This window comes from Delphinapterus leucas, chromosome 5 (genome assembly GCF_059928025.1).
Source record: "Delphinapterus leucas isolate spDelLeu-1000000601 "Yukka" chromosome 5, BTC_Dleu_Yukka2, whole genome shotgun sequence".
NCBI lineage: Eukaryota > Metazoa > Chordata > Mammalia > Artiodactyla > Monodontidae > Delphinapterus > Delphinapterus leucas.
Window position 1 is genome coordinate 127997506 of NC_143133.1, and position 23669 is coordinate 128021174.

Genomic DNA, 23669 nt, shown 5'->3' on the forward strand with positions numbered 1-23669 from the left:
TCTATTGTTTAGCTATAAGCTAAGTCAAAATCCAAAATTGCCTTTATGCAGATATCGATATTAGACTGAGGTAGTGACTCAGACGTAGATCTGTTACTTCCATTGAGCAATGTGCAGTAAGATGAAAATAAATAAATAAATAAATGATGTAAGGATCTAAAATGAGGGAAAAAAATAACTTATTAGCAGCAGGTGATATGATTATGAAGAAAAAATATAAAGGAGTCTATATGTAAATGATTATAATGAATGAGTTCATCAATTTAGTGAAGATCAATATAAAATGTTTTATAATTAATAAAAAAGTTTAGCCATACGGTTAAGATCAGTTATAGTTTGATGTGCTAACAACAAATTTAAGAGAGATACTGTTTATAATAGGAAAAATAACATTGTTCTTGTTAAATTTAACAGCATGTAAAACGTTGACCAGCTTAAACTGGTTTTGCATCCTTAAAGAGGATGTTGATTAATCAAACCTTGAGTTATTTTACAGACAGCCCTGGGCATGCGCAAGACAGGAACCCACGTGTGCAGTATAACCCCAGAGCCGAGAATCTTCAGTCTATGGAACTCAAAGAATAGACGTGTTGAGGCTTTTATGAAATGAGAAGTTCTTCAACAAGGAAAATATGGCTCCCAGCAACAGTGGGAGCTTATATGGACTAATTCAAGCCTAGCCAATCAGCTTCCAAGTTTGAAATTTCCCTAATCCCCCTAAACTTCACCCCAAGCCCTGGATGGCGAAGACAGATGCGAGAGCCTTGCTTCCTGTTTCCTTGCCGGTCGATCTCGCAGTAGAGCTTTTATTTTCTCAAAAGCCGGTGCCTTGGTATTGGCTTCTGTGCACATTGGGCAAGGAGCCCTTGCTCGGTAGCAATGTTGGTCACCACAAAGGGATGTAAATCTCATGACTACCTGCCAAAGGCACCACAGCCCCTGGCAGAGTGCAGGCCCTCGTCACCCACCCTGAGCAGTCACCCAGACCAAACTTGTCTAGAGGGTCAGGTGTCACGTTGCTGCTTCCCGCTGCTGCTCTCCAGGCTCCTTGGTGCTACTTTCACTTTTGAGAGAAGAAACCGCACCTGGATCAGACGTCTTTTGGGTGAGTAACATTGTTAAAATGTGCCAGCACCTAAAGTTGTCTAATAACCTTCTCAGGATTGTGGGTTAGATTCCCACCCCGAGGGAGACAATATAAAAGGTTACAGCTGCTGAGGTACTCAAAGGATGGAGTCCTAAGACTTTGGATTTCTTTGTCCATGTTTGTCTATGTCTGTTTTGTTAAGATTGGTTAAGAGGGGTTGGCTCGCGGATGACTGTAGCAAAATATTAAACCTGATATTAGTGGGGGTCCTCTGAATCAGGCGGTAAGATATTGCTCCCTGACTAGAAATCTTGCCTTTACGCAGGGGTTGGTTTTTCACCCATGCCTAATATGATCGCCTGGAGGTATAGATACAGGTGTGTGTCCTTAATGGAACCTGCCCCGATTACCATGTTGTGTGAGAGGGTAAAGGAGAAATGAGGGACTGTAAATCAGGAAAACTCTCCACTGCAGAACATGTTCTGTGCCTGGGTTAGAGGAATTTCCACCCAAGACGCCTCCTTGGTGTCATTTTGCTCTGGTCATCCTGAGAAAAAGCCCTTCCAAAATGGGGTATGTCAGCGATATACCTGCTAATTTAACAGGAAGGGAAAAGAAGAGACATGTGATCATACCAGTCAGTCTAAGGAGTAGGCACAGTAAAAATAAATAGGAGATATAAGAAGTAAAATTAGTGAAATGGGAGCTAAGAGAATGATCATCTATTTCCAAATTGGTGGTCAGCATGGAATAAAAAGCACACCTGTGTCTTTAGAGTGAGTTAATGAAAGGCAGAGACTAAAGAAATAAAACAGGTGGGACAATGTTATTAGACAAATAGGGATTTAAGGAAGGTTGAGATTGTTAAGGCAGTAACAGGACAAAGAGGAATTGTGTATAATTACTTGCAGTTTAAATAATAAATACGGTGGTCAGACTTGGCCTACATTTAGCCGACTGTAAAGCAAAGCAAAAAAATCTTCCAAAACACAGACAAAACTTGATAAGAGCTATTTTCAACAATCTCACTAAGAATTCTCTTACGTATTAAACACATCTGAGAGTGGCTGGAGAGGGTTGAAGTATTTTGAAGATGGAGATAATGTTTTCTAATGGAGATAATATCTAAGAATCAACTGGATATAGAGCTCTTATCAGTAAGTTTGTACCTGTCCTTTCTGATAATGTGGCTCTTTTAGCTACGTGCTTTTATTCTATAAATGGTAACGTATTATGTTCTTAATTCTATATGACTTCCTACTGTATGTGGTATACTGGAGTTATGAAAAAGAAGAAAATGACTTTCTTTTGTAACACTGCCTGGCTCCAACATCGGCTAGAGTCAGGGGGAAAATGGCCTGAGAATGGGTCTTCGAATTACAACACGAGCTTACAATTAAGACTTCTTTTGCAAAAGAGGAAAAATGGGAGGAAATCAGCTATCTCCCTGTTTCTTGCAAGGGAAGAGGCCTTTATACAATTGGACACATTTTGGTCTTTCCTCAGTGAGAGTTTTAACCCTCTTTTGTATGAGCCAAGCTAGCAGGCATTGAACTGCTTTTAAGTGTGTAAATATGTATGTAAAAAGGAAGCTTTTCCAGGAGGAACAAACATTGGTGGTGCTAAATACCATGGGATACATGGAGGCCTAAATGCATTCTACCTGGAAATTGCCCAGATGTCTAGATTAGCTCGTCTGTGATCTCTACTGGGGAGGTAAAATGTTTTGATCTTCTCCCATGAAGATTAAACCCCAGCATGCTCAGAAAGGAGTGAGGCCTTGATTATTTCAGCCTATATCCTCTGTCAAATTCAGCTCTGAGTCTCAGGCAGACTCCCCACTTCACTTTCTTCAAGGGGATACAGTCACCTCTTCCACCCTCCTCCCTATTGGGTACGTTTTTCAGGGTGGCAAGCGAAACAGAGGCTGGACTTTCCTAGGCTCCTCTGCGGTAGGCAAGTCCACCTCAGCACATGGGGGAGAAATACTAGTAGGATCCTCTGACCAAACTGGCTACAGTCTTGGAACTGCTTGGACGGATTCCTTGGCAGCTGGGAAGCATGCGTGTAGGCTACAGTTCTGACAACCACCTCCAATGGAAAGGTAGTCGTCTTGGAGACTTGGTCCTCAGTGGCTTCTCAGGGAATTCTTATAGCCAAGTTGTAGACAGTCACTGCTATATTGGCTTGCTTCTTTCCAGAAACCGAACTAGGAGATGGAATGGGTTCTTAAACCCTCAGGTTCTTGCTTTCTCTCTCACGCCTCTTGATGCTGGTTGATTTCCTTCTGCTTTTTTTTTTTTTTTTTTTTTGCTGTACGCGGGCCTCTCACTGTTGTGGCCTCTCCCGTTGCAGAGCACAGGCTCCAGACACGTAGGTTCGGCGGCCATGGCTCACGGGCCCAGCCGCTCCGCGGCATGTGGGATCTTCCCGGGCCGGGACACGAACCCGTGTCCCCTGCATCGGCAGGCGGACTCTCAACCACTGCGCCACCAGGGAAGCCCCTCCCTCCGCTTTTTGAGGGGAGTGAGGGAAGGTCCTTTTCTAGAGATTTGCAACCCATAGACTGTTCTCAGCTCTTGCGTTTGAAATCTGGGATATTGACTGAGTTGTGACTTAGGAGTCTCGTGCTCACACACGTGCTCTCTCTCTCCAAACCTCCATTCTCAGAGGGGATGGCTAACCCCTCAGAACTAGCACTAAGGGGGAAAGCCTTTGAGGGGGCAAGCCTCTCGTGTGCCAAGGTGCTTCCTATAAAGGAAGAAGTGGGCTTTGAGTCCCCAGATGTGCCTTCCTTCATCTCCTGTGAACTCAAGCGTTTTCCAGGTGCAGCCAACATTGCTGCATCACACAGACCTCGGGTTTCTGGTAAAGCTGCTGGTTGACACCAGGCCCAATTCATGAAGGCTAGGAAGGGCCTTTCCAGGCTCTTGGTGTATGTCGCCAAATAAGCAAATTTTGAGAATTTGACAATCTCACGTGTTCAGAGGATATAGAGAACTGGAATCTCATATATACTGTTCGTAGAAATATATGGTAAAACCACTTTGAAAAACAATGTGTTAATATCATGTAATAATGAACATGCGTATACTGACCCAGCAGTTACACTTCTAGATATATACTTTAGAGAAACTCTTGCACATGTGTTCCAGGAATCATGTTATCTGAGTATTTATAGTAGCAAGCATTATTCATAACTATCAAAACCTAAAAGTAGTTTAAATGTCCATTTACCGTAGAATGGAGAAATACATTGAAATACTTACACATAGGTATTATTCACCAGTTAAACAAATGAACTGTAATATTCAATAACCCAAATATAACTTATAATAAACTTGTGTGATACAAGCAAGTTACAGAAATAATACCATACAATGATTTTTTCCTACATAAAGCTAAAAAATAAAAGTGAATGATACACTGTTAAGGATACATATGGTAAAATTAGGTACACATCTATTTTGTATCAAATATAGCACAATTTTAAATGATATGATTAAGAATAACAAATCCTGCCTTACAGAAAGATTTAGCTGAATTGCTGTTCTGATCCACATGTCTTATCAATTAGACCATACTGTATCCATAACTTTTCTCAAGCCCGTTTCTAAAAACCTTTGTTTATATCCATCCATGTATGCTTACTGTCTTCAACATATAAGGTAGTAGAGGAATATGAATTGACCACGCTCCAGTGAAGCTGAGAAACTTTAACAACATCAAAGTAGGCCATTTGCCACAAAAATGCCATGATCAGACAAAAACAGTCTTTATTAAAATACCTATTTTTAGATGACATCCTGGTAGAAGCCATCCAAAATCATATAGATACTGTTTAGGAAAACAAAAATCAGCCTCATTTCTGTTGTAATACCAGTGATTTTATTATAAAACATCCTATACTAAACTGTAGGAAGTTCTTAATAACTATAAATTGAATGATTGGATTATAGCATGATTTTTTTTCTCTCTACTTTTCTGTTTCTGTCATTTTTTTCCCTATTGTGAATATATACCTTGTTATGTTAAATTTATATTCTTCCCTCTCGTTTGTTTTCTGAGGTTTTTTATCGAGGGTAGAGGCAGAAATGATTTACAAAATCTAGTACTAAAGGAAATGCTACATGACTGTAAAATCAAATCACTATGAGTTCAAATTAATATGCAATGTATGCCACTAAATCAGTAGAACATAAGACCTCTATGCTGCTTAAAATAATAATTATTATTATAATCAAAATAACGCAAAAGTCAACCTAAATGTTAAAAAACAAAGAAGGAACACATTTTCCCCCAGAGTAGAGTCACTAAAGTTAGTAAACATCTGCTTTGGACTGTTTAGGCCTCTTTGGACCACATGTTCCTCTGCAAATAAAGCGGACTCAGCCATTTATCTGTCTAAGGCAGATAAATTGAGCACTGTACAGCTTATTGTGCAAGGTTCTCTTGAATGAGAAGTTTGAAAATTCAGCTCCATAAAGGCATGAAAAGACACGTTGGTACATTTTGTTCAAGCATGGTGATACTTGGCAAAATAATGTGAAACTAAGTACGGCAAAAACAGGAAATAAAAATTTTAAAATTAATAAAGACACCATGATAAAGGGATATTTTAAAAATAGATTTCTCCTGCAAATCCACTGATTATCCTAATCACAGAGAATGTCTAACTTCATCAGAAGCACACATTGTCTGTCACGTGAGCATTGGCTGAATGACTATGGAGGGCACGGGGCGAGGCAGGAAAAAATACCACCGTCCCTGCATACCCTGGGTACTGAAAAAAAAAGAAAAGAGATGGTTGTTAGAAAGACAGATAGACAAACAGAAAGATATTGTTTGTGAGAATAAATCAGTGTCACCTGCAGAGATTGTTTAAAACCCTAAATAGTGAAACCATTTCATGACTAAAATAGTTGAGTAGGCAAAAGAGCAGATTGCCAGTGGCCCAGCAACCTTTGATCCAGTGTAAATTGGAAGAACAATCCACAGCCAAAGAGCCCCTGGTGTGACTTGTAATTAGGTTTATGCCACCGATGAAATAAGCTCATTAAGAGATGTTAAAAATGTAAATATAAATTTTAAACGAAATAATCTGAAAATAGAAGTTTAAAAACAGAAAATTCAGCATGGTGAAATGGTGACAGGCCAGTATAAAAGCAAATGTAATGATCCCAGACAAGTATTTTGCTTAAATCTAGAAATCCTTTGTACCTTTCCAGAGTGATTATGGCCGACGGAGAGCGGTTTCTTTGAAGTATTGAGCTTTCCGTGGGGTCTGAACACTCCAAACAGCAGACTGCATTTGGGATTCTCTTTAATGGTAATAACACGGTTGCTTTTGTGTGGCAACATGTACTGAAAAGCTTGTATTGATCCTTTGGATTTTCCAAGTTAACAGGTAAAATGTTTGTTTGAAGAAAAAGCAGACATCTTTTGTTATTTATGAACATGAGCCTGGCTTGCAGAACTTACAAAAGGGAGAAAAGGATTCTATTTTGACAGAGACAACTTGAAGTCTTGTGGATAATGAACTAAGAAAAGCATTGTAAGTAAACAATCACTGTACTTTTGATTGAAACATTTTAGAAATCCAGTCTTCCAAGGAGCCCTGAAAACACTAAATTAAAAACAAAGATTCCATTAATTGGTCATTTGCCATTTGAAGTGTACCCTGACCAAACACTGGTCCAAACATATCCATTCTTATCCTGAATTGAGAGTGGACTGAAGCAACAAAGTATTCATTTAAATAATGACCATGACAAGTATTTTCCTTAAGAAATAGAAGACATCAATCTAAGAATTAATGTTATTTATTTATACTAGTCCTTAGAACACAGATTAATAAATTGTCATCCTGTTCGTAGAAGACAATGTTTAAGCATTTATATTCATAACCTGTGATTTGAATTGACACGATAGCATGAAAATACCAAGTCCTGAGGCTATTCACTAGAAATCAAGGTAAACCAGCAAAATCCCCTCCATAAACTAGCCAATGATATGTAATTTTCTCTTGGAAGTTGGAGAAGATTCTCTGCTTGGGGAGATGATGTATTTAAGGACATTTTGACTTTGTTTCCTGTCATCCCGTTATTCAGATGAACTTAGGGATTCAATGAGGACCAAGAGAAAATGAAACAACTTAGTAGCCATTAGCTTGTTTGTTAAATGTGGCTTCCTCATCGATACAATAAATATAATAATATTACCTACCTCACAGGATTGTTGTGAGATTAAATGACTTAATATATGTAAAACACTTGCTGCTGCTGGTAATGCCTGGATGATTCAGAGAGCTCAGTAGGAGCTGAGGAATAGATACCTATATAGCTATATATATGTATGTATATATCTCCCATTTTGTTTTTGGCCTCGTACACAAGTAGAGGTTGCTCCTTTCTTGTTTCTGTAATGACCTGATAAATTCATCTTAACCACAATTGCTTATGTGTATCAGGTCAATAATAAGTTCCAGAAAATCATGACAGAAGACTATTATTGGTGATGTTCAATTCATATGAGGAGGCTTAGCTCTCAGAAGAAATATATTCTAAATGTTTTTATAGTCTTAAGTAGTTATGAACAAAAATACTTCCTAAATGTTATGTAATCTTTATTTTTTTCAATCAAACTAAAAAAAAAGATGAAATTATTAATTATTATGAGAGACCAGTATTTACAGGTAGTTCATCAGTCATAAATGAGAAAGGAAATATACCCAGTGTGAAAGAAATATTAACAGAAATTGGAAGTAAGCATTTAGATTTAGTAAAAAGATTTTTAATATGTAAATCACACACAAATAAAGCATTAGACTTTTTATATTTAGTTTTGGCTATTAGTCCAAAAGATAAGTCCATCTTGATACAAATCTCCTTAAGAAGATTACTATTTTCAAATTAAAAAAAATATTGTGGTTCATTTTATTTTAGTGTAAATACCTTTATATAGTCCATCCTTTTTCAAAAGTCTATATAATATATAAACTGGGATAGAAGTATTAGTTTTATAAAAGAATCGTGTAAATATTTGAAACAAATCTTGAGAGGCAATCATGAAAAGCTCAGATTATGGGGAATTTCTGATACTTTAATTTTCTGGTTAATTTAGGTTTTAAGATGAAACCCCTTTTACATACCAACTTTTGCAATGAAAATCTTTGGTCAGGCACTGATTTGCCTTCCATGTTGGGCACAGTGTAGTATGTAATTGAGTTTTTAATGATATATGCCATATAGTACCTCAGAGTCACAAATCATTGTGTACATACAATAATAATACTACTAATAATTTCTCAGTGTAAAATTTTAGGAGAATGAGCTGAGTGTGTCCCCCTCTCAGGATGTGCATGGAGTTTGCTTTTTGGATCCAACCTATTTTCAAAGTTTTAAAGCCAATGACAGTACATTTTTAAGAGGTACACTGAATTAGATATAAAAATACATATATTATACCTAAGAAACAATTCTTAAAGGTACCTTAATTAAACTTTTTTCACAAATTTGTTTTATTTTACCTAACTTTATTTTTTTGTTTCTTTTCCCCATCCTGTTACTTCAACGTATTCAGGGACATTGTAAATTCTATTCCAGTAGGTGTCAGACTTTCCCAGTGTGCAGACCACGGAGCCTCGGGAAAGGCAAGCTAATAGGTGCTGTGATGCTTAATTCTATACTTAAACCAGTTGTTCCTGTAAACTGACTCTTTTAGCATTTCCCGAAGTAACACATTTTTTAATTAATATTTTGGTATTTAAAGAAACAGAAGGTGTACAAACATTTCTTGTTTAATCACCTAGACTGCATAAATTCTGGTGTGTATCATACAATATGTGTGTGTATATTCTGCAGCAATTTAGTGAGTAGAAATATCAAAGAAATAAAAAAGGAAACGATTAATGAGAAAAAAACTGAGATACTGAATATACTTTAGTATTTTCACTGGCAGTAATGTAGTAGATACATTTAATTTCTCAAGGACATAAAAAATACTCTTTAATATAATGGTGTGTTTCTTTTTATAATTTAACAGCATGTGAGAATAATCCCCTTGGATGCTACTAGGCCACTGATAAGAACTTTGCAAACTATAAATGATAAAGACTGAATGTTTGTGTCCCCCCAAAATTCATTTGTTGACATCCAAATTCCCATTATGATAATATTGAGAGATGGGGATTTGGGGAGGTGGTTAGGTATAAGGGATTAGTGCCCTTATAAAAGTGGCCCTAGAGAGATCCCTCATGCCTTCCACAATGTAGGAGTACAATGAGAAGTCGGGAATCTGAAAAAGGCCATGCTGGCAACCTGTTCCTGGGTTTCCAGCTTCCGGAACTGTGAGAAATAAATTTCTGCTGTCTATAAGGAACCCAGTCACTCATTTTGTTATAACAGCCTGAATGGACTAAGGTGGCATCTGAATTTAATTGACCAGATTTTTCACATGTAAAACCTCATAATTTACAGAATTAAGCAGAAAACTGCATATGACGATAGGCAGCAGAATTAATTTAATGGTTAGTTTTTGTAATTTTAAACCATTAAATTTTAAAATTTAAATTTTCTATTTACAAGTGGTTTAATAAAAGACTTGTAGAGTTTACCATGTTAGACATATTAGAAATCAGAATTCATTTAACTTGAGCCACCTATTTGTACATAAAGCAAGTTACATAGCTTATAGAAAGAATAAACAAGTGAAATTCTAAAATAAATAAAGTCCATAAACTCAGCAAATATAGGATTCATCTTGTTTCATATTCAACTTTTCCCTTCTGGCCCTTTCATTAACATTTTACCATATTTATGGCCATTCTATATGCAAAATCAAATACAATGACAAACAGGTAAGTGGGAAACTCTCTGGAAGAGCTCTGATTTCTGCCCTCTCTCCCTCCTACCTTTCGTTAAAGAAAGAAAGAAAGAAAGAAAGAAAAACTCCTCAATTGAGCATCCATATTTCTATAGTTCTCATATTTCCCAAACTTATATTTCTAGTCTTTATCTCTGCTGTGAACTCCAAATCCATCCAATGATCTGTCATTCCACAGAGTTTTGTGGAGCTCTCTCTATGTGCATAGCACTATTGTTGGCAGTGAATAGAATAATAATAAGTAAGAAGGTCAAGGGTCCTATTTTCACAGAATGTATTTTGTGGAAAAATATAAAATACACAACTGCCTGCATAAATAGACCCAATAATTTCAAATAAATGCTCTGAAGAAACAATAAGGGTGATAAGATAAGGATGGCAACTTTCCATTGGGTGGTCAGAGAAGGTCTACTTGAGGGAGGGCCATTAAAGCTCAAATTGCATAAGAAAAGGAGCCATTTGTCTAAATGCTGAGGGAAGAGCATTCTCTCAAGAGCAAACAGGAGTTTCCTTGAGATATGTATTAAGTTGGCATGGTCAGTAAGCAGGAGGAAGGGCAGTGTGGCTGGACGAGATTGAGTGGAGTGAGCTTGGAGCATGGTAGAAAATGAGATCATAAAGATAGGCAGGGGTCATGTCAAGCAGGACCCTGTGTGCATGGTGAGGATTTAGGATTTTATTCTAAATGTATTGGAAAGCTACAAAGTGATTTTGAGCATGTGAGCAAAATACTAAATTTTACAGGTTTTAAAACATCTCTGAAATCAGGAATATATTTTGAAATCAATGATATATTTTAGTCACTACTAGTCAGACAGTAGTTTTTGTCATTGCCTTAGAAATGTCTTAACCAGTTTCATTTATATCTTCATTTCAAGGAGGCAAAAGTGATATAAAAACTCTGAGATAGGGCTTCCCTGGTGGCGCAGTGGTTGAGAGTCCGCCTGCCGATGCAGGGGACACGGGTTCGTGCCCCGGTCCGGGAAGATCCCACATGCCGCGGAGCGGCTGGGCCCGTGAGCCATGGCCGCTGGGCCTGCATGTCCGGAGCCTGTGCTCCGCAACGCGAGAGGCCACAACAGTGAGAGGCCCGCGTACCGCAAAAGAAAAAACAAAAACAACTCTGAGATAAATCTGAAAACTTTAAATAATGTCATACTTTCTGATCAGTACATAAAATCCCATCACAATAGATGAAGTCTTACATCCAATGAAACGCATTAACCTGAATTAAAGTTTAAATACCTTTAATGTATACAATGTTCTATGTCAAATGTATTCAATAAAAAAGTTTGAAAGATCTCACACTTGTGTGGAGGCAAGAGTGGAAACATGGACAAGTTAAGAGACTAAGTAGTAGATAATGGTGGCTAAGAATAACATGGTGTGGTGAAGGTGGAGAGAAGCTGGCAGGTTTGGGGGATATTGGAGGGAACACCAAGAAGACTTCTTGATTGATTATGTAAAGGCCGGGAGAGAAAAAGTATAAAGGGTATACCCAAGGTTTCTAGTTATGGAACTAGCCGTTCACTGAGATGAAGATTCAAGTACGTGTGTGCAGGGGTTGGGATTGTGAGAGAAGTTAGGTAGGCAGTTAATGCCAATATCTCGTTTCACCTACTATCCTCTCAGGGAAAGCTCATAGCCTCCAGGTAGACCACTCATCCTGTTATGTTCTCTCATAAACTTCGTTCAGAATGTTTGTTCATCACCATTTTGATTCAACATCAGCATTTGTGATGTACTGTTTTTCCTCCCCATGCCCTTTTCCCACTGGACTGCAGATTCCGTGAGGACAGAACAGGTGGGAGTTTGTCTTCACTGTTTTACCCTCAGCACAAGCACAATGCCGGGAACATATTAGGTCCTCAGCAAATACTAGTTCAATACCTAAATGCATTAATCCCAATTTCTTCTTTTTATCCTGCCTGTTTCAAAGTGCTTGGTCACTGACCAACACCCACTTTTCCAGACAGGAAACCACAGCTCTGGTGTAGCCAGGAGTTCCTGTGGTGGTAAGATAAGAGAAAGTACAAGATGAGACAAAAATATGCCAGAAAAATTCTATTGACAGAAGTATTCCTTTTACATAGAACCACTATAAAATTCCAAAAATAGTAAGGAAAAAAACCCCAAACCTAAGATGAGTTTACCCCAAGTCAACAAGGTTTTATTATACAGAAATCTTTCTTTGGGAAGGATTCATCTATATATTCACATATAGATCCATAAACTTTACATTCAGTTTGTTAAATACTGTGTACTTATTGTAAACCAAACACCTTACTAGCACTGGAAATATGTCCCTAAACTCAAGGAGATCACAAGTTCACTGTAATTATAACATTGTAAGCGCGGTGATAGAAGAATTCAAAGAGAGCTATATGAACAGTTAGAGGGGCCACATAACTGAGCCTGAGAAAGCTTCCTGGAGGTATTATTATCAGGTGTAAAAGAAGTAGGTGATGGGAAAAGAAGACCATGCTAGCCAGAGGGACAAACAGGGAACAAAGATAGGTTTAACAAACAGCATATTGTGGACTAGAAAACTACAAATTTTCATGGCCAGAAAGTCACAGAAGGTGAGGCTGGGGAAGTAGGCAGGAGCCAGATCAAGGATGGCGTTGTATGACCGACTGGGAATGAAATCTGGAATTTATTCTGGAGGCAAAGAATAGCCTCTGAAGCCTGAGAAGTGGGAAAATAAACTGGCCACTTGTATTTTCCCAGTTGGGATAATAGACTGTATTTGCTGAAGGAGTATAATGTACGGATTGAGAGCTACGTCTCTGAAGCCAGCCAGCCTGGGTTTGAATTTTTGTCCTGGGATTTACTAGCTAAGTGACCCTAGTTAATTTTCTTAACCTCTCTATAATGAAATAGTAACAGAATCTTCTTCATGGAATTATGGTTATGATTAAAGGATTGAAAATATGCGAGTGTGTGTGTGTGTGTGTGTACATATATACACACATACACACTCAATAGTACAGTACTAGGAAAAATGCCATAAAGTGTTTGCTGTTATCATTATTTGCTAATCAAACAAAAATATGAAAGACCTCTTTTGACCTTACCAAGGCTTATTTGCATCAGCACTGTGGCCATAATAGATGGACCTAAGTTTTCTCTAATACCATTATCAATTGCATGGCTAATGAGTAAGAAGTCTGGAACTTAATGAAGTATTACTTAATGAATGAATACTTAATGAAAAGTATTACCGGGACTTCCCTGGTGGCACAGTGGTTAGGAATCCGCCTGCCAATGCAGGGGACACGGGTTCGAGCCCTGGTCCGGGAAGATCCCACATGCCATGGAGCAGCTAAGCCTGTGCGCCACAACTACTGAGCCTGCGCTCTAGAGCCTGCGAGCCACAACTACTGAGCCCACGTGACACAACTACTGAAGCCCGCGTGCCTAGAGCCCGTGCTCCGCAACAAGAGAAGCCACCGCAATGAGAAGCCCGCACACCGCAACGAAGAGCAGCCCCCGCTCGCCGCAACTAGAGAAAGCCCACACGCAGCAATGAAGACCCAATGCAGCCAAAAATAAATAAAGAAATAAATTTATAAAAGAAAAGTATTACCAAAGAGAACCTTAGTTCTCTAGGACCTCAGGATGTAGAATCTCTAAGTACAGTTAGTTCTTTTCTCTAGAAATAATTTAAGATTCTTTTCATTGGAAAATGCATGGGATGGAGTTTGGCTCAGCAAGTTACACCTTTAATATCTTGTTTCCTCCCAACATATAATGAATTTTTAAAAATCTGAGATATGTTGGTGCTTGCTTTTTATATAACACATTCCTTGGGAGCAGGAATTATTTTTATTTGAAAAATTCTGTTTCCCCCGAGACCAGCAATGTATAAACAGTCATCATATAAGTAAGGGTTCATAAGCTTTGACAGTGAGGTCTTTGGATAAAGCAACTAGCATTTATTTAAAAACTAGTATTCATCAAATTATCAATTACTAGTTCTAATTATGAAACAACCATATGCCACTTTCTATATGCTACGTAAAATTTAATTGGTATTTTACTTTCAACTGTTCCCTTCTTTTGGTTATAGTTACTAGTCTATTGAAAAATCTCTTTATAATAACATCTCTGAAAGGTTCAAATCATTTCCTATGAGTGCCTAAGATTTCTATATAATTGGTTTAAAAAATTAAATCATAGTCTAACAAAATATGATTAATAGAAACGATATTATGCATGACTCAGAAAAGACTCTCAATAAATTACAGTTTTCACTTAATAGACCACATTCTGTTGTTCCTAAACATGAGAAAGTTTAATTTATATCTGTTAAAATGTCTGTTTTAGACAGCCTATCCTAAGTTGAACATTTTGTAATCTGTAGCATTTGTTTTTACAGTAAATTGGCATGTTCCAAATTCCACCATGTTAATAAGTTTTTATAAAATCAAATTTACTTTCATGTTTTAAAAAATGCCATAGCCTTTGAAATACAGTGAAAAATGGATTTGAATAATAAAGAATACATAAATACAAATCTATTGGCTTATATACTTCCCAGTGTCTCATGTTTATATCAACAACAGTGTTAACACAATGCCTTTCATAGCAGGTGTTAGTTGCTATTATTAACTTGAATTATTTTTTATAGTCAGGTGTTTAACTTTGAACATTAAATGAATAGAACATGGACGCGCATTTTCCAGGGTTTTGTTTTTGTTTTTTGGTCCTTTTGAAAGACTTCTTTAATGATACTCCTTTAAGCTTTGTCTTATTATTTTGCTTCAACAATTCAAATTGAATTTTCTCTCATTTTAAATCAAAATCAATTTGAAAAATTGGCCTTTCTAGTCAACCCATTCATAATGATGGCATAATTCAGTATAATGGTCCTAGTAAAAGATGACTTGTTGAGTACCTATTCTGTGAGAAGCGTGTGTCTAAGCACATCTCATTAATTTGAATCTTGCATGATAACCCTGCAAAGTTGGGATTTTTATCTGTACTCCTTATACCATATCTGTCTTTTACAAATGAAGAAACTGAGATTCAGGGACATCAGGTGACTCGCTCAAGTCAAGGATCTAGACAGTACTGGAGCCAGGATTCCAACCTAGCTCTGCTTAGTTTGAGCTTTCCACAGCGCAGGCTGTTTCAGTTTTTAAATCTGTTCACACCTTAACTGTAATGACATTTTTTCTTTCATGTTGTGCGTGTAGTTCTGAGCACAACCAACATACCCTTGATCTGAATTAACTAACAGTCACTGTGAGGTTACACTGTTTGTTACCGACTATCCCCAGTTAAAGCACCTCTATTAGTAACTTCGACCACTCCGATTGAAATAAATTGCTGCGTTTTGTTTGTTCATCTTTTCCCTTTTAGATAAGGTAACACTTAATTACCTCACCTAACTGAAATATGATCTGGTTTCATCTTGGACATGAAATCCTTTTCTGGAGGTAAGACAACTGTTAGCTTGCAATCTTATAAACCTTATAGTTAGGAAGAAAAAGAAAAAAGAATGTTTCTTACTTTCCTCTAGTTGTTTCAAAGCTTGATTTTTGGTAGCTGGTTCTTTGGCTTCCAGGGCTGTCACCTCTGCTGAGGTACGTTTCCCGTGGGGATCGATTTCCAACGCCTCTAACCGAGTTTAGAGAAATGGCTTGTTCATTCGACTTTCTGGCAAAGCTCTGAAGAAATTTCAGGGTGGAGTTGGAAAGGACCACTGACTCTGCTTTAGGACTGAACCTGATGCTCGATTTGGTCGGGAGGGCAAGAGTTTGTAACTTCAGTACCACTTCTGTCTTCCCTGTGGGTGTGAGAGTTTGGTTTCTCACACGCTCGGGAGATGCACTTGTCTCTGAGGGAAGCAATGTCGATTTCAGAAGACTCTCCTCGGAAGTGCTTGCCTCGGGAGCTGTGGCCATCTCCACTGATGTGATCTGGGTGGTTGGCAGCGCCTGAAGACTTTGTATTTTGCTTAGAGGAGCCGGAGCAGAGGTCTGGGAGTTCCAGGAGTTCTCATCCTCGGGTGTAGTCCAAGTATGTGTAGTGTTGTTACGCCCAATCCCCCCACTCCATAAACTAGAAAGGAGGATGAATATCCTTGCTCCTTTCATTTCAGTAGTTTGAAGCTAGAAAGCTCGTGTGAAATTGGGAGGGGGATAAAGTCCTTCTAGCCTCTTCGATGGCTGCTTCCACACTGCATCTGCTAAGACAGAACTTTGCCAATTTGAGATGTGTAGAGGAAACAGGTTTCTGTGTTTTGCAGTGGACTCAGGAAGTTTGATTTCCTGTTTCTGTAGGTTCTGTGTGATCTGTGACCTCTGGTAGGATGATCTATGGAAGCAGTGAAGGGTGTCTGACGAGGCTAAGGGTAAATGGAAAAACACAGGCAATTATTATCAGGAAAACCCATGAGAGAAACATGAAGTAACTTTCCTTTCCTAGGTTCACTCATATTTCATGTGCTGCTGATTTTGAAGAGAAATTTCACGTTGATAATGGAATTTTGTTTGGATGGGCTGAATCAAGGAGTTTAACATTTTTTTTCTACTATACAAGGAACTTGAGAAAAAGTTTTGTGATGCTTGCTTTCCACTGTGCCCCACCCAGAGAGCCACATTTTGTTCAAGGACATATACGCATGTACACATGTAAACAAAAACTCATCTGCAATGTCTCTGCTCTTTCACACATCACAGGCTGAATTGTGAAATATATATATACATCCTTATTTTTATATATACACTTCAGCTGTAGCACTATTTGAAGTTAATCTCAATGATGATAATAAAAGAGAAAAGCATAAATTATTGAATTATGTGAGTATACAAGAAAATCACTTTAAATTATGCTCTCCAAATTTCTATTAGAACCAATTAATGGAATGAATAATCAGAAATTTACTTCCTCTATTTTCTAATCCTTATCTTCTAGTGGTTGGGGGGTGATTCGTATTTTACCACTAAGGAAGGGATGAAAGAAAAAGTGGAGTCACATGAAAATAAACTGGGACCAGTTTTTGTACTTCTTCTGTAGTGCAAAATATAACAGCTGCAGAAAAGAGAGAACTAAATTGATCAAAGACTTTTCTGTGGTTGTTTTCCCAGTAGAGATGCTTCATGGGATTTATGATTTCATTACTCCAACAAATGTCTGATTCTCAGACTTCCATTAAGTTCTCTCATCTGTAAAATATTCCATAGCAAACTTTTCAGACATACAAGTAACAAGCTAGAACAGTTCACCCATCCATATACATTCCTTTCTTCCTTCCTTCATTCATGTGGTAATTACCCAAACCCTCAGTCAGCTTTAGTAAGGTACTCGCTTAGGTGCTGAGATTATAAAGCAAGAATATTCTTGGCTCTCAATTTGCTCGTGGCCTATATACATTATCTGAAGGCTAGATCTCTGTGTAATTAATCTTTCTGTCAACTTCTATGTGTGGCATTAGGTTCTTGTTAAATATTCAGTCATGGAATGTTTTCTTTCAGAACTGGAAAACTGGAGACCTTGTGACTATTTGGTTATATATTATTGTAGATATACACTCTTGTCTCTAATCCTGGATACAAGACACGGGGGTTTGAAACAAGACCTAGTTTTCCTCTGAACTGCTAACTTTTTGGTGTTAATACTCCTTTCTCCCCTTACTCTTTGCCATTCTCTTATACAAGCATATTGTCGACATATTAGAGAGTATATAGTATGAGGTTATTTAAACTACGATACACAGTAGTCAGCAGCAACCCCAGTTGACTTTGGCATGGAGTACAAACATCTGTTTCTTGGATATATCACAGAACAATCCCACAAACTTTGCGTTTGTAAAGGAGCAGAAAAGTCCAGCACAGACGATCCAGGCAGAGTTAGTAGCTAAAAAGAGTGATGAAACTGCATAATTTTCACACAAACATGGTTTTCAGTACTAAGAAAAAGACATTACAGCTTCTTAATCTGGAAAAGACACAAGCAACTATCTTTGGCTTAGAGCAGAATAACAGTTAGAAAAATCCAAGTAAAGTATTTCTATTTAGTGTACAATTTTAAATCCATTTTCCTAGATTTAGTAAAAGTCGATGAAGAAACCATCTTGAAAGTTTAAGAAACAACCAGAATAATGACACACGTAGATTTTTTTGCTTCTATGATTTGAAAAACAACATCTTGATCCTGCTTAGGACAAGTGAACTTGAGTGGTAAAGGGTCACTCATTGGATCTGTAAGTGATAACAAATGGCTCTCAAATGGTAATAAAAACTGAACTGAGCTAAGCAATTCATTCCTCCTCCCGTAAGGTATTGACCAATAATGATTTTGGTTACTCTTATCCTAGCCTACAAGTGACCTTGCAATCAAAAGCCTAAAGGTTCTGTATCTCATTATCAATTCACTAAGCCATCTTGTGCTGTAACTCCCCAGAGAGTCCCCAGCTCATCTGATGGTTTTAGATGTATGGATCATCCCTTAACTGGAGACGTAATTTATGTCTGTACTTCAGAAACTGTCAGAGAAACTGCTTTCTGAGGCTCATTAATACTTACCAAATAACAGTTAAAAAATAATATTCCTGGGATTATTGCCTAAAGAATACTCAATCATTTTTCTAACTACTCTAAATACTATCCTTGGATTAAACTATATCATCAGATTTTTGTATACCTGGACCCCATCATTCTGCTACATCCCTGTGCCTGCTAAATTTTTTATATTAAATGATGTTTTACCCTATTGCCTTTTTTTTCCAACTGAGTAATTTATAAGAAAGAAACTATGAAACTCATTATATTATGTGCTATCAGGAGGTTTTTATGTCATTTTTCATTGTACCATAAACAAAAGATTGAATACGTATTGCAAAAGTGGTTCTCTCTAGGTGATGGTATAATGGGTTTATTTCAGTTTTCTTTTTCTTATGTATTATTATTATTTTTTAAAATAAATTTATTTATTTTTGGCTGCTTTGGGTCTTTGTTGCTGAGCATGGGCTTTCTCTAGTTGTGGTAAACAGGGGCTACTCTTCGTTGTGGTGCGCGGGCTTCTGATTGCAGTGGCTCCTCTTGTTGCAGAGCACGGGCTCTAGGTGCGCAGGCTTCAATAGTTGTGGTGTACGGGCTTGGTAGTTGTGGCTCGTGGGCTCTAGAGTGCAGGCTCAGTAGTTGTGGCGCATGGGCTTAGTTGCTCCACGGCATGTGGGATCTTCCCGGACCAGGGCTCGAACCTGTGTCCCCTGCATTGGCAGGTGGATTCTTAACCACTGTGCCACCAGGGAAGCCCTCTAATGTATTATTATTTAATTTATTATACATTATTATTTTAGTCTTCTAATCATAAGAAAAAAACAAAAGTGTTATTAAGTTGAAACAAAAATATAAATATGAGTTAAAAGAGAATCTTAGATTAAGGATTTCATGGTTTGTAGATGGTGCCATGTATTATTTAAAGCCATTTTTATGGCTGCAAGAGTTATTATCCTTTGTAAAATATTGGGAGTAAGGAATAACTTCCACTAGATTATTAGGACTTCTTAGCAGCTTCTTTCTTTCTTACATGAGAAATTATTATTTTAGTAAAATAGTATGAAACTTTTAAAATAATATTTCACTACACCCCTTCTCCATAAATTGTCACTGTCAAAAGATAATTGCAGAAAACAGTGCTCTAAGCTTTTTTCGATTTTATGTTGGTTGAAAGTATTAAAAACATGTTACATTTATATGTGGACCCAAGGGCGTTATAACCATACAGTAAAAGGGCTGGGGGAAGGACTGAAACAGATTTACATGTGATTTTGATGAGCTAAGCAATGTGCTAAATAAGTTAAATTTGGCATATTATTTAATTCTCCTAATTATGCCAAGTAAGTATCCAACTCTCATTTTACTGAGGGAAAATCAGGCTTAAAGAAGTTAAGTAACTTCCTAGGGTAACACACTGGTAATCGATAGATATGTATGTCCAATTCTGGTTCTTTCCACCATCTGAAAATATGCCCCCAAAAGAAATAGTAAACATCTAAAGTTTACAAAAATCTAGAGAAAATAATTTTCAAATTATCTTAAATTCATTTTCTCTATTGTTTTTAACTCAATATTTAGCTTTTATTTCACAGCTAAAACATATAGTGAGATAATGCTAATAACATTATGATTTCTATTTGTTCAAATTTATGGAATTAGAGGGGAAGTGTTGTGTTTATAAGTTTGCTTTTAGTCTAATCTTTACTTTTTATTCTTTTTGGTTGGGTGCGTTTTTCAATTCCTGTGCAGTATTGTAAGTGATGACATTGCCTTATCCTTGACAGCACAGATAATATGCTCCTTTCATTTGCTAGATTGGAACCTCCAGGACAGTATAAGACTGCTACATCCCCGTCATCTAGAACAGTGTTTGGTAGGCATTCAATAAATATTTATCAAACACATGAATGGATAAAACTATGAATGTACTTCTATATATCTGTAGTAGCACATGTCAGGGGTTAGAGAGGAGGATCCATTTCCCCAACTCATAGCCACACAAAAGAAAAAAAAAAAAAAGGCAGTGTAAATAAACACAAGTACTCCCTTTATGAATACAGCTTCAAAACGTCTCCTAGAATACCCTTTCAATCAGATTACCTCTTGCAAGTCCTTCCTAAGTAAAACTCAGAAGGCCCATTGTTTCTACCTCATCTGTTTTCAAAGTATATTTGAAACAGTTTATTTTGAAACCATTGCAGACACATGACGACTATAGAGCAAAGTCTAAGAGCTGTATAAGAAAGGGTAATAACAAAGTAGTTACGCCAGAAAAATCTCAGGTGTGCAACAAACTGAAATTAAGAGTAAAATTTAGGTCTAAGTAGGCTGGTAGAAAAGGGAATATGGAAGTATAGTGAGTCATATAATTCTTAATATTAAATGAGAGAAATGTATTAGTTTGTCAGGAAAAAACACAACATATTTTGTACTAACATAAAATTTTTAACGCTATAACTAGGAACATTAAGAACAAATTGATAAAAGATGACCAAATATCCTTCATAAGCAAATGTTTATATTGGTAGGATGCAAAACTATACTATTGCTTATTTTATATTTCCAGTTTAAGTAGAGCAATACACTTGAAAAAGTTAATTTAAAAAGTCTTTAAGCCTAATTTCTTTTGCACATTTTAGAAATAACATTTTCTTTACCTTCATGAAAGTTATGTCTGGTCATTGAGTGATTATCATTAGTGACTTCTGCTTCTGGACCTATGGAATAGACGTACTTTTCCCTATTCCTCCTGCTAAGTACATCTAAAAATCCTGGACACTATATGTAAAACAAACATAAGACTCTGAGGTGAAGAAAAGAAGGCAGATTGGCTAGGAGACCCAAGGAACAACACAGCATTGGGTTCTCTGGATTTTCTTTTTGCCTCATACCTCCCAGACTGAGTACTGGAGAATTTGGCAAACTAGAAACACCAATGGCATGAACAATAAAAAACCCAAGAAAAGCCAAAGGACCAGAAAGCGGTCAACCTAGAAAGACATAAATCTTATTAGACAGTAACTGCTCTACTAGCACAAAATACCACAGAAAGAACTGTGGTGCTGCCCCGTCCCTGCCTTCAGAGGCTGAATGGAGAGCTTAGGCTTCCACACTCACAAGGTTTGTACAAGCAGCCTCAGCCCCCATCCCTTCCCTGGGGTAGTGACAAGAGAAGGCTAACAGAGGAGAACTTAGTCTCCACTAAGTCACTGCCATAACCCTCCGTAGGCTGGGTAAAGGGCAAGAGCATAGAAAAAAAATAACTTTGAGGCATGCCAGGTCTTCACTGAGCACACTTCGATGGTCCCCCAAAGGTAGGTGATAAGGCAAAAAGTCGGAGAAATATCTTCCATAGTGTAGAAATCCAGGGGTGGTTCTGGGGAAGAAAGATAACTCATCAGAGATGAAAAAAAATAGATTTTTTTACTGTAAAGTAGGAGATCTCCCACAGTGTTTGAATCATGTCCTCTTCACTGGTGAGGAAGGAATTCCCACCCTAAGGTTATGGGGGTGGCTGAACACATGACACCCGATACTGGACGAATATATACTCACAGAGCTGGGAAGGAAGACACCACGCACCATGCAGAGCGACACAGGGGTTGCACTCGAGAACAGAGCAAACAGCCAGGAGCTGTGAGAGGCAGGCTGTGTAATATTAAGAGTATAGGTTGCCCCCCCCCACCCCCCGCCCCGGCTCTCACTGGCGGATGCAATTGGCTTGTTTGAGTAATTCTACAGGCTGGCAGAGAACTGAAATCCACGACTCAGGGACACGCAGGAACTGTGTCTGGTCCCCTTGATAAGAACTGTTTGGCCAGGGGGCCTTGCCCGCTGGAGCAGAGTGGGGAAGGGAACTTGTGGTTAGGCCATAAGCAGCCCGCGGGGTTTCACATGTCAAAGCAGCAGCTGAGAGTAAACCTTAATTTTAGGTCTTACAACACACAAAGTCCAGAGAGCTTTTTTCTGTATCGCAAAGAATAAAGAACTCTCGGGAGCTTTGTTTCTGCTCAGATCTTAAGCTTAGTTGAAAGGAAAATACTGATCACACCCTCAAAGTATTTAAAAACTATCGTGAGCTAAAACTAATAAAAGATACAACAACTTGGTTTAGATTAAACCGAGCTCACTACAAATTGGTGTGACTCAGCCTCCATGCTAGAGGCCTGACAGGAGGAAAGGTATGCCCTTCTCTGAGGTAAATATTATTTACTACAGTTCTTTTACACATAATGCCTCTCAAAACTTATGAGACAAATGAAGACACAAGAAAATGTGACCCATAGTCAAGAAAGAAAACATCAGTAGAAAACAATCCAGAGAAGGCTCAGATATTAGATGTATTGACAGAGAATTTTTTTTTTTTAAACATCTTTATTGGGGTATAATTGCTTTACAATGGTGTGTTAGTTTCTGCTTTATAACAAAGTGAATCAGTTATACATATACATATATCCCCATATCTCCTCCCTCTTCCGTCTCCCTCCCTCCCACTCTCCCTATCCCACCCCTCCAGGCTGTCACAAAGCACCGAGCTAATATCCCTGTGCCTTGCGGCTGCTTCCCCCTAGCTATCTACCTTACTACGTTTGTTAGTGTGTATATGTCCATGACTCTCTCTCGCCCTTGACAGAGAATTTAACCTAACTTTGCTAGAATGAGGCAAGCATGTCTGAAAGGGAATTTGAGCAGAGACAAAAACTATAAAGAAAATGGAAATGCTAGAAACAAAAAATATGATATCAGAAATAAAGAATTAATTTGGTAAGCTTAATAGCACTGTGGAAATATCAAAGAAAACAACTGGCTAATTTGAAGACAAGTCAAAAATAAATTGTCCAGACTGAAACACAAAAAAAGATAAAGGTGTAGACAAAAGGAACAGTGCCTGAGATCTGTGGAACGTTTTCATATGGTATAACATAGATATAATAGGAATAAAGAAAAGAAAAGAAAAGAAAGAGATTAGGAAAAAAGATAAAATTTTAAAAGATAATAGATAAGAATTTTCCAAAATAGGTGAAACACATTAACCCAAACACTAAAGAAGTTCAGAAAACCCTGAGAAGGAAATTGTGCCTGGACATACTGTAGGTAAAATCCTGAAACACCAAAGAACATTTTGAAAGCACTCAATAATTTTTCTAAAAAGTCACAATTACATAAAGGGTACAGCAATTATGGTTGAC

At 37.6% G+C, this 23669-nt stretch overlaps 1 protein-coding gene across 2 annotated transcripts in view; it reads right to left on the reverse strand.

Moving 5' to 3' along the window:
• MMRN1 (multimerin 1) overlaps positions 1-22265 on the reverse strand; it is a 70607-nt gene extending 48342 nt beyond the window's left edge. Inside the window, exons 1-3 of one of the 2 annotated variants that reach the window (XM_022582334.3) lie at positions 22036-22265; positions 21138-21856; positions 15488-16325 (exon numbers count right to left, since the gene is read on the reverse strand). In XM_022582334.3, coding sequence (XP_022438042.3) covers positions 15488-16074 — 587 coding nt within the window. In that variant the 5' untranslated portion in view covers positions 16075-16325; positions 21138-21856; positions 22036-22265. The remainder of the gene's footprint in view (positions 1-15487; positions 16326-21137; positions 21857-22035) is intronic. The other variant, XM_022582335.3, reaches the window with a different exon arrangement.
• Positions 22266-23669: the final 1404 nt, after the last annotated feature.